The 18,307-nt window shown below is 40.7% G+C and overlaps 2 protein-coding genes across 2 annotated transcripts in view; both read right to left on the reverse strand.

The window, feature by feature from the left end:
• The window catches only part of LOC145407276 (glutamate receptor 2-like), a 551,600-nt gene that overhangs the window by 408,592 nt on the left and 124,701 nt on the right, over window positions 1–18,307 (reverse strand). The gene's annotated exons all lie outside the window — the stretch shown is intronic.
• The window catches only part of LOC145406023 (ionotropic receptor 93a-like), an 85,970-nt gene that overhangs the window by 3,070 nt on the left and 64,593 nt on the right, over window positions 1–18,307 (reverse strand). The window contains exon 4 of the mRNA XM_080277213.1: window positions 1,163–1,292. Within this exon, the coding sequence (XP_080133339.1) occupies window positions 1,163–1,292 (130 nt within the window). The remainder of the gene's footprint in view (window positions 1–1,162; window positions 1,293–18,307) is intronic.

Raw genomic sequence — 18,307 nt, forward strand, 5'->3', positions numbered from 1 at the left:
GCCCCTTAGGGTACGATGGTTGTGAAAATGAGCAAGTTCTACAGACACACATGAATCTTTATATCTAATGCCTCAAAACATATACCATTCAGTATGTGATTTTTTTTTTTTTTTTTTTGAGGGGGGTGCAATTTCGAGTTCTAATCATCCCGAAGATAATACTTTCACATATAATCACAGAATGCCATATATTACAATGTTTCGTCCATGTTTCAGAATGATACGTGCCGTTAGAGGGCCGATTCTTTATTCTGGGAGGGTGTACAACCAAAACAGAGTTCTTCCAGCAAACCCGGACTTGAAATGACGAGTGTTTGGCAAAGTTTGTGGATCCCGAATTGGTCTGTAAAGTCACACACGCTGTCACCACAGACAGTGAAAAATACTTTATCATTGGGTATAGTAGTCGTCGTCTTCTGTAGCAGAAGGACAGCTCTAAGTGTGTGTGTGTGTGTGTGTGTGTGTGTGTGTGTGTGTGTGTGTGTGTTTTAGGTGTCCGACTCTGGGCATAGGCCTATCACAGCCTGCTATTAAGGCCCAGCAATCCTCCTACATACCATACACCTCTACATGTCACCACTTCGGCGCTAACATGCTAGGGCTGTCTCATACAGGACTGGTGTATTGGTATTAGCGGGGGTATTTTTACGACATGTTGGCGGGTCTTCTGGTTGATCAGTAAAGCCTGATTTAATGAAATTCAAATCCTTACACTGTTCCCTGCTCCAGCCGGGATTCGAACCTGGGTCCGTTAGGACTGCAGGCCACCTCTCTACCGATTGTGTGTGTGTGTGTGTGTGTGTGTGTGTGTGTGTGTGTGTGTGTGTGTTTGCAAGACAGGCAGACAGACAGAGAGACGGAGCGAGTTTAAATTAGGCAGTACAGGAAAAACTGCTCATCATGTAAGTCTGATTTCCCTTTAGATATGTTTTAAGATACTGATCTTAAATCCCTGTAAAAAGTGTGTATATATATTCATATATTAATCTTCCAGGACCTTTCTCTGATGTCTGTACTACTCTAAAAACAAGTAAATAGGTAATAATATTTAATTCCTGCACTTTGTAACTGTGCATATGACATTACCAGAAAAAAAAATGTATAGGACTATAAGAAGACCTCCGTTAGTGACACGGCTGAATGCAGTCTTTATTTTACGTACCCATAAGTTACTGAGTGAGAGGACGGCGTTGACAGTGATGACCCTAGGAGTGTTGAGGCAAGAGGTGGTGTTGGGCAGAGAATATCGCAGCCATTTTTCAAACAGACCAAACTCCACGACACCCTCAGCCCTGTCCAACAATTTAGCATCGTCAGCATTCAGCATCATTACAATCATCATCATCATCAATGATTATTATTAAATTTATTACCGACATCTCTCCATCGTAATCAGCAACACCATTATCAGCACTGTCATTTCAAATTCTTGATTACGATGATGTAAAGTGAATTTTATTTTTACTACTGTCGGACGATTACATGCTGCTCAAAATATCATCTTGGTGTAAACTTCCAACATTTCTGGAGGGGTAGTTGAACAATAACAGTAGAATAATTAAGCTAAAATGTTTACCTTCTCACGTTGTCTCTTACGTGTTCCCTCTGGCTGTGCATATAGAGAGGCACCAAACCATTTATTACACACGCAGTGTGCAGTTCTCTGCTCCTGACTTGCCATATCAATGAACTGCTTTGGTAAATGCCTGACTATTGATCGAATGATAGAACCCAGAAGTGGAGTGATTACCCTTGCTGATTTCACCCTCTAAACATAGAAAAAACGTTCGTGTAAACTTATGAGCATAATATCCGATATGTAATTGTTAAAATTGATGGAAGTTAGCCCCGTGCTGACTCAGTGAATACTGTACATTTTGCTATTTGCTTTCTCTGCCCTAGCATAGCTTAATAACATTCATCAATTAACAATCACATTGATAATTAAGTTAATGAAAAATGAAGTATTTATATAAAAAAAAATGTAAACAATGAGTAAACTATACTAAACATGTTTTGAAGCTTGGTGTGCCACCAGCTGCAAAGTTCTCTACCTACCTGGTACCTGCACATGGTGGCAGTTCACTGATATCATCTGTAACTTACACCCAGCTACCTAGGTCAAATAATGTATAGGCTATGGCCTACAATAGCATGTTTTATTATTACCTGTCATTTTTTAACTTTTTATGTTCTTCCTTGATTATAAGTATACTAATATCTATAGGCCTATGCATCAGCATATTTAAATTCATATTTTGCATTGTTTTGATTATATAGATGGTGACTAGGTGTCAGTTACTAGAATATTGCTTGCACTGTAGGTGTACGAGCAGTCTTTATGTGGATCACTACAGCCATGATGAGACGTAAATGTGACTGAGGAAGAAAATATCAGTCTGGTGCAGGCAAACAGATGCAAAGCACTGAAACTGAAAGTGACTGGAATTAGCTCTGTAAAATCACAAGTTGGCTTAAGAGTACGACAGTGACAGTTGGGTTATCTTCCACTGAAGATGATAACAACGAAGTCGAGAAGGAAAACAAAACTACAACTTCAGTACTTCCTATTATTGGCCCTGTCGCTGCTTCTAGAATTGCTGATTGCGAACTTAGCGCGATGAAGGCTCAAATTCTTCTTCAAAATGTGGTCCAAAAGAAGTCAGTGAAACGGCTGATAATTATGAAGAAGACATTGGCCCTTGGCCAGAACAACTAACTGAGGAGTTCAGAAACTATAGGATCGAGAAGGGTAGTGCAGGAAGTCGTAATGCAGAGAGTGACTACAATAATTCTTCTGTGCGTGAGGAAAATAAAACTCGTCACTGAACAAAAAAAAAATTGTTTAGCAGAAAACACACATTATCTGAAGAAGAAATCGACCTCAGCTGGCTTTGCTATTCTGAAGAGACCTGCTGTCTCTTCTGCTTTATGTGCCGTTGATGTCACACATTATAAGTCGGGGTATGCTCATGTTACAAGTTTGGAAGCATGCTAGGGACTCAATAGAAGGGCACAGCAATTCACATCAGCACAAAGAAGCAATATCTAGTTTGGCCAGTAGAAAATCTTTGTGACGGTGCGTTAACGCTGGGCTAGTTCGTCAGTACTAGTAAGAACGGCACTACTGGTACGAAGTGCTATGATTGTATTTGGATGTCCTTATGTTTCTATGTGAACGAGGTCTGTCCAATCGAGGTGATAGGTTCTGTGCATAATGGGACATTATATGGAAGTGATGGAGCTTCTTAGCAAATATGACTCTTTCCTCGCGGCACATCTCTACAAACATGCCAGCCAAAGGAGTGGTCATGTAAACTACCTCACATCAACAGTATGTAGCGGACTAATTAATATGCTGGGTGGACAAGTGATGTGTCCTATTGTAGCAGAAGTTTAGAGGGCCAAGTATTACTGAATATCAGCGGACTCTACTCATGACGTATTGCACATGGACCAGCTATGCCTAATTATCCGTTGCATATTGCCAGAGGGGCCAGTAGAGCATTTCTTGATGTTTGTTCCCATAGTGAATAATTCCGAAAAGAAAATCGCAGAAGTAATGCCGGAATTTCTGCAAACGAACAAAATTCTGATCTCTGACTGTTGCGGTCAATCATTCGACAGTGCCAGCATCATGTCTGGAAAATGCTTCAACACACAGGTGCACACAAAAATTCACTGTGAATTTGCCGAGTTCATTCCTTGCATGGCTCATTTTCTGGACCTCGTTGGGATGTGAGCTACTGAGTGCTGCACGGCTACTGTGACTATCTTTTGTGTCATTCAGCAGGTGTATGTTTATCTCATTGAAGTTAACCTATCTTTGACATAAAACACACAGATGCTCTGAAACACATGCCACTTGTCAAAAGTTTGTCAGATAACCGTGGTCGGCCCTAGCAGAAGCTGCAGAAGCAGTGAACAATGGGCATCAGCAGAATATCATGGTATGAGACAATTTAACAGTGGATGAACATCTAAATGCAGAGGCTGGATGTGAGGCTTCTGCTATTTTGAAGGAACTCGAAAAAACTAGACACGATGATTCTAATAGTAACATGGCAGAAAATTCTAAAGGGGTTCAGTGCGACAGTCAGCAATTACAAAAGTCAAGCCTCGATCTAAAAACAGCAGTGAAACTACTCGAGTCACTGAAAGAGTTGGTACTGGATCTATAGGAACAGTTCAACGACTATGAACAGATTGCTATCGAAAAATGTAGTCATAGCGTATATGAAGATAATCGACAACATGTTCGAAGAAGGAAGCGACATCACGATGCATTAGACAGCATAGAGTTACCACCCAGAGAGTGATTAAGGACCACATCCTACATACCCATCACTGATCAGCTAACGTCAGTAGGAGATGGCCTTAAAGCTTATGAAACACTCCAGCAACAATTCGGTTTCTTGTCAGAGACAATGTCTGTGCACACAGACAAGCTTCTGGACTCCACTGCCGACCTGGTCATCTGCTATCCGAATGACCTGGAATAGAACCAACTCTGGTTTCGAAATTTATACATACCCAGGCATTTCTCAAGACGATGCAGACAGAAGACTGTGAAAAATTGATTGAAACGAGTATGTTTTCCACAATAACCTGCTGTGATGTGGTGACAGTATTCGCCAATGTGGAGATAGCTCTACGTATTTACCTGCCAAGGTCTGTGGCGAACTGCACTGGCGAAAGATCATTCTCAAAACTCAAAAAAAGACCAAGAACTCTCTGCATACTACCATTGGACAAAATCGATTGGGATCACTGGCCGTATTGAGTGTAGAACAAGAACTGTTCAAAAGAGTCAGCACACGAGAAGTAATTGAGAACTTTGCGTGCTTCAAAGGGTGGCAAAAAAAAAAATTTCAATGTGTATAATTATTCAGTCAAGTTTGTGATTATTTTTTCTATACCATTAATTCATCTCACAGCAGTGTAATATAAGAGGCTAATATTTATCAAAAATATGTTTTCAGAAATGAATGTTTTGTCACGCATAAACCGTTGTTTTGCCTTTTCCAAGCCAAGTTAGGTGCATTTATATGTCGATAATGACCGTAACAATGGCCCAATGTGCTAAGGCCCTGACGGGGCCCCATGTACTTCTAGGGCCCAGGGCCCCATAACATGTATATCTGGCCTAGGGTTAAGCTTTACTTCACTGTACAAAATAAAATTGTTACCCTCCAGATATAACAGGAAAGAGAAGTGTTATGAGGAACACACTGAGGTGGTTTGGCCATGTGGAGAGGATGGAGGGTCAAAGACTGACGAAGAGAGTGTATGTGAGTGAGGTGGAGGGGGAAAGAGGGAGGGGGAGGCCGAGGATGAGATGGAGAGATGGGGTGGAGAAGTATATGAGAGAGGGGGGTGTGAGTTGGGAGCAGGGGAGTGAAATGGCGGGGGACAGGGCGACTTGGGGGCGATTTGTTTGTGGCCACCCCAAACGGGATTGAGGCGTCTGGCAATAGATAGATAGATAGATAGAATCAGAAATGCAGGAAAACCATCATCAGAGAGCCATTAGAAATGGACCTGAGATCCAGCACAATATTAGCCGTGTCTTAAAATTTTCCTGATCCATCCCTCAAGCGGTACCATTTATACGTTATGTCTTTACCAGATTATGAACTTCTTCAGTTCAGTAACATACTCTTCAGTTCATTTTTGCTACATCCAGGCTTTCTCTCTCTCTCTCTCTCTCTCTCTCTCTCTCCAGTTTAAGATAAATCATTCGTGTCTCGGGAGTTAAATGAGGCAACACGTTGTCGCCTACATGAATTAGTTAACTCCCTAAAAAAAAAAAAAAAAAAAAAGTGAATATTTCGGACACTCGTTAGTCGTATTGATTCAGTAACTCAAATGCCTCAGGGTTCTTGATTTCACACGAATGTGACTTGATCAATTGGAGGAGTTAAACCCATTTATGCCTATGAAATTTAGGTTTATTAAGAAAAAAATGCACACAGATAAATCTGGGAAAGGTCCAAATCTAGTGGAAAGGGTTGCATATTTTATGTATACTTATTTTCGATATGTGGCATAACCACTGACCGCCAGATGTCGGTCAGAACGGACAAAAAATTGGTAGTGCGGTGAAGCCGGGTTTCGTTAGAAACCACACTTGTTTTCCCGGGACAGTTTGAAGTGGCCGCCACTTTATCTCATCACCAAAAGCTCGAGGGAGACTTGCACCAGCTCACCCAATCATACCTCAGTCGTCCATGTGACTCTGCCTGGCGTAGGACAATCTTTCTTGTTCGATTTCGTTTCCGTCTCAAGTAGACTTTTGCCTCATCCACCCCTGCCAAGCCTCTTTCCAAGGACACTAGGAAAGGACTCAGTTTGTGCCATAGGGACACCACTGTGGCAAGTTTATCTAGTAATGGAGAAGTTGCCACGTAGACAGGAAAGCCATAATCTAGGCCGTGGCCAGACACACGAACTCATCCTGTTTTCACGCAAAAATTAGTCCTCTTCCTCTCGTCATTACTCAGAAATGCAACGACCTAGAGACAAGGTGATACTTTCATTTTCAAGAAGAGTTGCTCAGTAATATGGTCCTTAATTCATTTCCCTAACTGCTCTAGTTTCTGAGATATTAAGATTAGAAGCAAATCTACTATTTTTTTTTTCCATACTGAGGTGAGGTGCGAGTATATTTTTGCCTGGAGTCCATGGGTTAAACAGTAATTTTACAAGGGACAGTTTTCTCCACGTTCATTATGATGTTCGCCAGTTGAAATAATGGCAGCTCTCATCACATGTCAGGGATGCGGGTCAGAATATCGCAACTTTTTCCGTATAACTGACAATGCCAAAAGGACAGGAATGGGTAATTAGCATTATAGATGGCCAAGGAGGTGTAACAAGGCCTTTAGTTTATTATAACTTATTCTTAACTAGGACCCAAAGACCCAGGAAGCCATTCTTATATTTTTCTTCTGCTACAAGACGGTTATATTCAGCTTGGGAGTGAATTACCGAAATGGAGAGGGTAGGTTTTGGCTCCCATCAACTTATTCAGTGAAAGGCGTTTCCTAAGTTCAATAAATCGATATTTGGTAGTAATAATCAAGCAGATGTGTAGTTTCTTTCTGTGTATTCAGAGAAAACATGGAAACTACATACTCAACCATAAGATGTATATGCCACTTTCTTTGAAGTCCATGTGTGCACAAACTCCTATTTCTTATCATTTTTATATTTCGTAGGGGGTTGACTTCCCGAAGAATCACCGGAGGTTCAAGATTCCGATATGTTGCATTACTGATGAGAGTCCATTGTACATCATGTACTAAGGTATCAAAGCCATATCAAAACTCCGTTTCACTCTCCAAGAGAATGTTAAATTTAGTGAAGGGGGGACTGCCCCCAACCCCTAAAAATCATGGTTGGAGAAGTTTATATAGTAGACCATCGGATTAACCAGACAAACTAAATTGAGAAATTTCGTTCACTTGTTCAGACATTTCTCCTATTTCAGACAGTGTTTATTTTGGGGATGGAGCTGATCCTCCAAGAATAACTGGGGATGATCATGCTCCCCAAGTATTACATTAACTTCTTAACCGCGGGGCGTCACTTTCGTGATGCTCAGGCACAATGGATCATACCACGGGGCATCACTTTTGTGATTCTGTGTTATTTTGAATTCTCCTGGGATTACAAGTGGTGGCTTGTATCATCTATCAGTACTGCCAATGTCCAACACTAGTCAGCACTCCAAATCTCATCTGTACTTCCATCCTTTGTTGACAATTTAGCTATTTTTCTCTGTTCCTGGCTCCCCTCCCTACTTCCCCTCCATTACCCTCTCCTCTCACCTGCCCGGCCGCGCTGCACCGAGCAAATCTTCCCCAGAATTTTCCACTGATTTCATCCATTGAAATAAGCCCTATGCCCTATTCTTATACAAAATAATATATACCAAAAAGAAATAAGGTAAATGATAGTGCTATATACCTGGAATTGGCTAATTATCACCTGACAACACCTCACGTGCACCCGTTCGCTATTTTCCCTTTGAAATATGCTGTATAATCTACTCTTGTAATTAAAATATATATATGAAAGGAACGGAGAAGCCTAAGTGATATTTACATTCACCTGGAATTATCTATTTTTTTATGTATTGTCGAGATTTCCTACCAATCATTTTTTTAGCATGTACTGCTAATGTCCTACAATAGTCAGCACTCCTTCTCTCATCTGTACTCCCATCCATTGTTGACAATTTAACCATTTTTCCCTGTTCTTGACTCCCCTTCCTACCTCCCCTCCATTACCCTCTCTCCCCTCCCTACCTCACCTCCATCACCCTCTCCTCTTGCCTGCCCGGCCACGCTGCGCTAAAGCAAAGCTTCCCAGGAATTTTCCACGGATATCATCCATTGAATATGCCCTATGCCCTATTCTTATACAAAATAATATATACCAAAATGAAAAAAGGTAAGTGATAGTGCTATACACCTGGAATTAGCTAATTATCACCTGACAACACCTCACATGCACTCGTTCGCTAATTTCCCCTTTGAAATGTGCAGTATAATCTATTCTCATAATAAAAATATATATAAAAAAGGAAGGGAGAAGCCTAAGTGATATTTACATTCACCTGGAACTACCAATTTTTTATGTATTGTCGAGATTTCCTACCAGTCATTTCTTAGCACGTAAGTTAGCAGCTGTCACCCTGTTGTCATTGTCAACTCTTGCCTGCCCATATATGCCGCGTCATTCAGTTCCTTGTCATCCTCTGAGGTCAAACCATGTCGCACTCGTGCCCCGCCATTACTGCCGCTTCTGCGCCCATTGCAAAGGGCCCTGTGACCTCAACCCCTGGAAAAACTCGTGGGGGAAGCAGTAAAGGATTAAGTGACTCAGCAGTGGAACGTGAACTTGCTGAATTATCAATTATAATGATGGATAGTGACTTTGATCTTTCGGGAGAATCGTGTGATGAGCCGGGGGAAGGAAATCGTGACAGAAACTCCTAGTACGAGTGCTTCAGTGTCCCAGGTTTTCCCTAGCTCCAAAGGAAAGGAGCCCTTAGTGCAGCAAGGGAAGGAATTTGGGAAGGGAGTGAAAAGGCGGCGGGTTAGCCCTGAAATAATGGCCTCGCGTGACCCAGCCCGCCATGAGTCCCAAGGTGAATCACCTCCCCACTCCCCCAGCCCTACATCATTAATTTCTTCCTCATCTTCAGCGGAATTTTCTCCTGAGTCTTCGTCGTCAGAGTCGCAACCAGCACCAACAGTGCAGGCAGGCCATAGGGGAAGAGGTAAATCCCTGACATATAAAAGTAGAGTAGCAACTAGAGTAAGGGCTGCTAGTGCTACTCGGGAACCTAGGGTCAGTGTGAGTGACCTTGAAACAGCTCAGTCTGCCTCACAGCCATCCACCACCCTCACCCACCCTATACCACCACAACAGGGAATCCTGGACGCCTTCGCATGGACGGAAGGTTCCGATTTCGTCCCTGAACATCTAAATTTTGACGAGAGTTCCTCAGGCATACAGCCTGCCTTCACTCTTGACGAGGATGCTTAGTGTGTGGACTTCCTTTTGGCCTTCCTCGATGACGAAGTCATGCAGCACATATGTGATGAGACAAACAGGTACTAATCACAACGTCCTGCAAGTGGTGAAAGTGCAGCAAAGATGCAACAGTGGACCGTGCTGGAAGCGCAGGAGCTGTATGTGTTCTTCGCCCTCATGCTTCTCATGCCACATTCAAAGAAGCATGAGTTGGAAGAATACTGGTCCATGGACCCCATACTACCCTCACCCACTTTCAATAAGTACATGGGCAGAGATCGCTTCTGGAACATCATGGGAAACCTGCACTTCGCCAACAACAATACGCCTTCCCAAACCGACCCACTCTGGAAGATCAGGGAGATTCTGAGCAGAATGAAGGATAAGTTTATGTCATTCTTCCACCCCTTTCAGAAGGTTGTCATAGATGAATCCTTGGTTTTGTTCAGAGAACGTCTTAGGTTTGTACAATACATTCCAAGCAAACGCCATCGCTTTGAAATCAAGTTCTTTGTACTGTGCGACTGTAAGACGGGGTACATCCTTGACTTCGTCATCTATTCAGCCAGCACTGTCGATCTGGACAAAACACACCCCCTTGGCATCTCAGGCTGTGTAGTAAAAGTGCTGCTTGAAAGGTATTTTGGTGGGAATCATGTGCTGTATACAGACAACTATTATACAGCACCGAAACTTGCTAAATATCTTTCAGAGCACGGCATCGGCTCCTGTGGAGAGTAATCATGCCCACTTCCCCAAATTCCAAGAGGCAGGAAACTTTCAGTGAGAAGACGTGCACCTACGCAAGTCTGAAAAGATGCTGGCAATATGGTGGCATGACAAGAGGGTCGTGCACATGCTCACCACCGTACACAAGGGGGAAATGAAAGACAGTGGGAAGGTCGACCGTAGGACAGGCGAACCTGTGAGGAAACCTGATGCTGTCATAGACTACAAAATCAACATGAGGCTGGTGGACAAGTCCGACATGATGATTGGAGAAATCGACTGCCTCAGGAAGAACACTAGGTGGTACAGGAAAGTTTTTCTGCATCTCGTAGACATGACGATGCTGAACGCCTTTATCCTGTACAAATGAAGGTAAAGCCACCCAAGTCCTTCTCTTTGAGGTTGTTCACCAGGACTTGTGTTCAGCAGCTGTTTGCAAGATATGGTAGGGTGACAGCAGCAACTCCAAGGCGCCATGCAGTAAGACTTCCCAACAGACTTGAGCAGATGGCATACATTAATCGGCACAGACTGGTGCAAATGCCTGCCACAACCAAGAGGAAGCCTGCAGTCCGCAGGTGCCAGGTGTGTGCACATACCAGCCGATGCACACCTGAGCACAAACGCACCTCTTGGCAGTGCGCTGAATGCCAGGTTCCCCTCTGCGTTACCTGCTTCTTTGATTACCACAGCCTGAAGTAGTTCTAAGAGTGCAAGTGGAAAATGTAAATCATGTGTAAATAATGTGTAAATAGCAAGTGAAAGCAATGGATGAAAATATGATGGAACAGTGTAATATTGTTTTATATGTTACTGCAAGTGACATTGCATTACATAGTGTAAGTAAAATAGAAGTCTAAATATTGAAAATACAATAGAAAATGTAAATAGAAATGTAAATAATTAGTAATATAAGAATATGAGTACAAATACTTGATGTTATGACAATGATAGTGAAACCGTCGCTCTCTACGTATTTTACGGAAAGAGAAATTGATTGCCTACAGTGACAATAAACTACTATTACTGAAGGAAACTTATCGATAAAGACTGAAGATATATATAAGTGTTATATAGTAATAGGAATATAAAGTGTGAGTGTTTTTTTTAATAATAAATGACAGAACACCAGCGGCGAACGAGCGCAAGTGGGAAGGTCATACGCTCTTGCAATTTTCATTGTTTTCACAGTTTTTTTTTTTTTGGAGTATGGATTCCAAACTATTCGAAAATCATAGAATAGTGTTTCTAGTGATAATATCAGGTTGTGGTAATCATGCTATGGGTTGTCAGGAAGTGTAAAGTGAAGACTTCGTTACCCAACTTCAGATGTCTCCACAAGTCCTACGGTACTCGACGAAGGCTCAACAAACATCCCAGGAGAAAGCTGAAGGTATGTGCCATATGCATATGTAATTTTAATATTCTAGGACTAATAACTGATTTTTGGCAAATATTTTTAGAGAGTCTGTCGGAGCGCGAATATGCCCGCGGGACACACAAGTCAGAGCAAAACAAGCCCGCGGTTTAAGGGTTAACAAACAGAGTCCATTGTGCAACTTGCACTAAGATATTAAAGCCATATCTGCTGTCTACGCTTTCCTTGAGACGTTTCCTGGCATTCCTCATTCATCTCCTGGCATTCCTCAGACGTCTCCTGGCATTCCAAATTTTGTTCCTGCCTGTTGTGAAAACTGTCAGTGAATTTAGTGACCTGTGATAGTCTTCTGCTAGTGTGTTGTAGTGACCTGTGATTGTGTTGTGTTAGTGTGTTGTAGTCACCTTTGATAGTGTTGTACTAATGACCTGTAATAGTTATGTGATAGTGTGTTGTAGTGACCTGTGATAGTGTTGTGGTAGTGTGTTCTAGTCACCTGTGGTATTGTTCTAGTATTTCTGTGCGTGATGGCTTCCTCTACGGAGAGTTTTATCCCTGCTGCAAGTTTTGAGAAGGACTACCTTGAGTTAAAGGAAGAACTTCTCAGATTAAAATGGGAGGTACAGGTTCTCGGGCAGGGAAAAGTAAAAAATGAGGGACTTGTTGGAGGTGTTGGAGGAGAGAGAGAAAAATGCTGAAGGATGGATTGGACACTTGTTCGCAAGGGTGCAACAAAGTTCACCCTTAAGAAACAAGTGAAGACAAAAACCACAAATGCATTCTACATGTTACGTGACGAATGGGAAGGGAGGGCAGAGAAGGAAGGAGAGGAGGAGGATGGCAAGAGTACTTCCTGTAGGAATCCAGAGATCAAGAGAGGTGAGAATAAAGTTGTCATTGTTGAAGACTTCCAGGTAAGGTACCTAAATAGAGCAGTGTATACTCCACTCACTAAACATGTGTGTCTTCCAGGGGCCAGGGTGCGTAATGCATTAGGACAAATTTCAAATATCATAAAGGATGGTGGAGACAAACCCACTCACTATCTTCATCAGTGTGGGAGACAAACGATAATGCAATACCTTTCATGGACAGCTGGAACTGGTTTTACGGGTGGGGTGCCATGTGTAGTTGGGATGGGACTCGTCTTAGTGGGCAGGGAGTTACTATTTTAGCTAGAATGATTGACAGGAAGTTAGTTTTCTTGTGGTTGAAAGTTAGAACTACAGGAATTTGTAACTACTCCACTCTGAAATCATTATCATCAGGTTTGGTTAGATGCATCGTGACTTGGAAAAATAAGAAAAAACAGTTTAACCATTAGAGGAGATACATCCACTCAGGCACCTCAAAATGAGGTGATGATAAAAGACGTTACAAATGATGACAGAGAAGTGATATGTGACGTACAATTTTTTTTTTTTTTAGTAAAGAGTTTCCCAGTTATTAACACACACACAAAAAAAAAGAAAGGAAATACCAAAGTAGAAGAATAACTACTCGTAATAATCTGAAAGTGTACTATACAAACGGCATGAGTTTCTAAAATAAAATGGATGAACTAAGGGCTTTATTTTGTACAGTACACAGAAAATAGACATTGACATTATTAGAGAAATGGATGAATACCGACACTTGAACATTTTTAGCAGCATATCAGATAAAGGGCTGTAATATTTTTGTGTCAAACCGTCTGGGAAGAAAGGGGGATGGGGTAGCTATTTATGTAAAGGATTCATTAAAATGTTACAAAAAAGTCGCATTAAAGAAAATAGGGACATGGAAAGCGTCTGGGTTGAAATTAGTAACAACAGTGAGAAATTAGTATAGGAGCTATTTACATATCTCCAAAATTAAGTGGCACAGATAGTAAATACCTCTTGGAGGAAATTAGGAAAGCATAACAGTCCAACTTAGTAATAATGGTACGGGATCTTAACCTGCCAAGGATAGATTGGCGAAATCGGACAGGGGATGCAGAGTCAGAGAAATATCTATAGGTAGTACAGGATAATTTCATTTATCAGTATATCAGGGAGGCCAGCAAAGGTGATAATACTGTATACTATATTTGGTTTTATCTAATAAAGAAAACGTCTTTAGTGGTATAGAAGTTTGTGGACGACCTGGTAATAGCGATCACAAAGAAATTAAGTTAAAATTTATTTGGAATGTCTGTTCTGCTGAAAACTGGCCAACCGTTCCTAAGTTTCGTCTAGGAGATTTTGATGGATTAAGAGCTTATTATTGAATAGTATTCCATGGGGAGACTACTTTCTTTAGGAAGAGCCAGGTCAGTGGAGAACCCCAGATCATAGATGAGGGGCAGGAAACAGGTGGGAATGTGCGCCAGGTCTCTGGGGAAGATCAGGTCATAGATGAGGGACAGGATATAGGTGGGAGTGTAGTTTATGTGACGGAGATAAACTCAGGTCTGGTACCAAGTAACCATTCGGCAAGTGAGAAATATGATGAGTTTATAAATATACAGTATTTCACAGAGGCCAAAACAGATATATCACTTCAAAACCTTTTAGAGTGAATAATTCAGTACGAAGATGGTTAAACAACAGATTAAAATCTCTCATAGGTCAAAGGAAAGAAATAAATACAAAAACAGTATGTGGAGAGAAACACTTACGTAACCGATACGCGATTTTGAATAGGGATGTAAAGAGGGACATACGGAAAGCAAGCAAAGTTATGAAATTAAGGTTGCTAGTGCCCCGAAAACCCCAAGGGTTTTTACCAAATGTACCATACGAAAAATAAAGATAGCATAGAATCTCTCAAAACAGAATCAGGTAACATTACTGGTGAAGCTAAAGACGTGCTCGATCCTTAATAATTATTTCGTATAAGTATTTACCATGGGTAAAGTACAGTAGACCTGGTCCTTGAACCAGCAAATACTTACGATGATAATGCGGACAACATTCTTAGGAAAATAGCCAATATCAACTAGGACGTATTGAAAGAAATTATTAAGTTAAAACCTGAAAAGTCGCCAGGGCCGGACGATATATATGCCAAAAATATAAAAGAAAACAAAGAAGAGGTATGCCAGTCACTTTTAACGTTAGTTAATGATTCTCTAATTTCAGAAGTTCCAAACGAAGAACGCAATCATAAAGGCAATTTTTAAATAGGGTGATAAAGCGTCTGTGTCGAATTACTGTCCGATAAGCCTAATGTCAATAATAGGAATAATGGTAAAGCCAGTTTTGGCAAAAAAATATATATATAATAATAACACGGAACACTTACAAAGATTTATAAATGAAAGTCAGCACGGATTCAAGCAAGGATGATCCTGCCTCAAAAACTTCTTGTCATTCTTCTCGGAGGTCTATGAGGCACTAAAAAGCGATAAAGCTTGCGATATTATTTACCTGGGCTTTGATAAAGTTTTCGATAGGGTCCCACACGAAAAGTTAGAAAGGTTCAATCACACGGTATAGATGGCGATATCTTAAAATGAATAGAATCCTGTCTGAAGGGATGAAAGAAGAGATTATTAAACAGAACTAAGTCGGATTGGTGATTAATAACTAGTGGTGTATATATATATATATATATATATATATATATATATATATATATATATATATATATATATATGACTTAGGAATCACCAGCAGTATTACAAAATTTGCCGATGACACAAAAATAGGGCACATCATTAACTAGACTGACGATTGCCTTAACTTACAAAAAGACGTCGATATATTATCCAAATGGTCTAAAAATTGGCAAATGGAATTTAACGTTGAAAAATGTAAAGTACTTAACGTAGGCAAGACCATCGGAGATACTAAATATTACCTAGATAACAAAGAAATCAGCAAATCGGAATGCGAGAGAGATCTACGAATGGCTATTAATGACCTTGAACCATGGCAACAGTGTATTATTGCGAAAAATATATCAAATAGGGTTCTAAGATTTTTTTTCGCGAAGCGTGAGCAATAGGACATCTAAAGTAATAATACAATTTTATCTTGCTTTAGTACGGCCACATTTAAATTACGCTGTGCAATTTCGGTGTCCGTCCTATGGAAAGGATATGAATTCCTTAGAAATGGTACAGAGAAGAATGAAAAAAATATGAATCATGTTCGGAACCTTTCATATGAAGACAGCCTAAAACGACTAAATCTGCACTCTTTAGCAAGGCGTAGAGTAAGGGGAGACTTAACCCCTACACCGCAGGCTTGTTTACCAATGACTTGCGTGTGCCGTGGGGTTATTTGGGCTCCGACAGACTCTCAAAAAATGCTTGCCAAAAATCAATTATTAGTCCTAGAATAATAAAATTACATATGCTTATGGCACATACCTTCAGCTTTCTCCTGGAATGATTGTTGAGCCTTCGTCGGTTACCGTAGGACTTGTGGAGACCTCTGAAGAAGGGTAACGAAGTCTCCACTTTACACTTCCCGACAACCCATAATATGATTACCACAGCCAGATACAAACACTATAAACACTATTCTACAATTTTCAAGTAGTTTGGGATCCATACTAAAAAAAAAAAAAACACTGTGAAAGCAATGGAAATTACGAGCGCGTCTGATCATCGCACTGTCACTAGTTCGCTCTTGGTACTCTGTCTACTATATACACTTATATATATCTACAGTCTTTATCCATAAGTTTCCTTCAGTAGTATTAGTTTATTGTCACTGTAGGGATTCAATTTCTTTCAGTAAAATACGTAGCATTCACTTTCTCGTCCTGTATACTGGCATTGAGAGTGAATTCACTTTCATCTTCACTCTCATAACTCATAGCATTCAGACATGCTAGAGTGAAACTTTCACTTTCATTACTCCTAGGGTATATACTCGTATTCTTATAATACTACTCATTTACATTTCTATTTACGTTCTCTATATTATTTACGTTATTTACATTTCTATTTTATTTACACTGTGTTGTGCACTGTCACTTGAAATAACTTATAAAACTATTTTCCATTGTTCACATATATTTACATTCATTACTTTCACTTGCTGTTTACACATTATTTACACATTATTTACAATTCCACTTGCACTGTTTTACTCAATAGAAAGATTGTAGTCACTCTTTTATCAATTGTCAGCCTTTTACCTCTTTCCACACGAGGTTTAGTAGGGGGTAAAGGTCACAGGGCCATTTGCATGGGGGTGAAAAAAGGCATTGAAGTCAGCAAGAAGAAACATAGGTGCCCTCGCTTCGGAAGATGAGAGTGAACTGATAACGGAGGGCCAGCATGGAGGCCTGCTTTAGGGGTTATTCAGAGTTACCAATATTACTTCTTGAAACAGCTAAGTCTAGCACTGATATGATTGGCAGGAAATCTAGACAATACATTATAAATTTGGTAGTTCCAGGTGAATGTAAATATCACGTAGGCTTCTCCCTTCCCTCCTTACATGTATATTTATTACGAAAATAGATTAGAGGCCTACTTAGGAGATATATAATCAGAGCTACCAATGTTAATCTTGAAACAGCTTTGTCTAGCACTGATATGATTGGCAGGAAATCTAGACAATACATTGTAAATTAGGTAGTTCCAGGTGAATGTAAATATCACTTAGGCTTCTCCCTTCCCTCCTTACATGTATATTTATTACGAAAATAGATTATACTGCATATTTCAAGGGGAAAAAAACAGCGAAAATTAGCGAACGAGTGCACGTGAGGTGTTGTCAGGTGATAATTAGCCAAATCCAGGTGTATGGCACTCTCACTTACCTTATTTCTTTCTTGTATATATTATTTGGTATAAGAATAGGACATAGGGCTTATTTCAATGGATGAAATCAGTGAAAAATTCCAGGGAAGATTTACTTAGCGTAGCACGGCCGGGCAGGCGAGAGAATAGGGTAATGGAGGGGGGGTAGAGAGGGGAGTCAAGAACGGGGAGAAATGGCTAAATTGTCAACAATGGATGGGAGTACAGATGAGATTAGGAGTGCTGACTAGTGTTGGACATTGGCAGTACTGATAGATGTTACAGGCCCCCACTTGGAAGCCCGGGTGAATTAAAAAAACACAGAATCACAAAAGCGATGCCCCGCAGTATGATCCCTTCCTCCCAAGCGTCACGAAAGTGACGCCCCGCGGTTAAGGGGTTAACTGAGGTGTTTAAGTGGATGAAAGGAATAAGTAGGGGAAATATTAACAAGGCACTTAAAGTGGGCATACAGGATAGAACTAGAAGTAATGGTTTTAAACTAGACAAATTACATTTCAGTAGGGAAATAGGTAAAACCTGGGTTGGTAATAGAGTAGTAGACGAATGGAATAAGCTACCATGTAATGCAGTTGCTGCCCCTTCCATTGAGAGTTTCAAGTGTAGCCTAGATAAGTTTATGACAAATAAGGGATGGATATAAAATAAAATAATTCTCATAACCAGTACTAATTCACTATTTTTCCTTTTCAGGTGACACTATGATAGCCTTTTTCTCCTATAATACTTTCCTATAAAATGTCCACGCCAGTTTTTCTATACTGCATGGTGTCCTTTCTGACTTTTTCCTGACGGCTTCGGCTGGAGGGTTTGAGGGCGGGGGAGAGTCTTCTTCTTTGCTATCCTTATCTCATTCTGCTAGTTCAGTTACTCTTCTAGGAACTGCCATCATGGGCCAACCAGCCTAC

This window comes from Coenobita brevimanus, chromosome 8 (genome assembly GCF_032717465.1).
Source record: "Coenobita brevimanus isolate Jiangsu-jjx chromosome 8, ASM3271746v2, whole genome shotgun sequence".
Taxonomy (NCBI): Eukaryota; Metazoa; Arthropoda; class Malacostraca; order Decapoda; family Coenobitidae; genus Coenobita; species Coenobita brevimanus.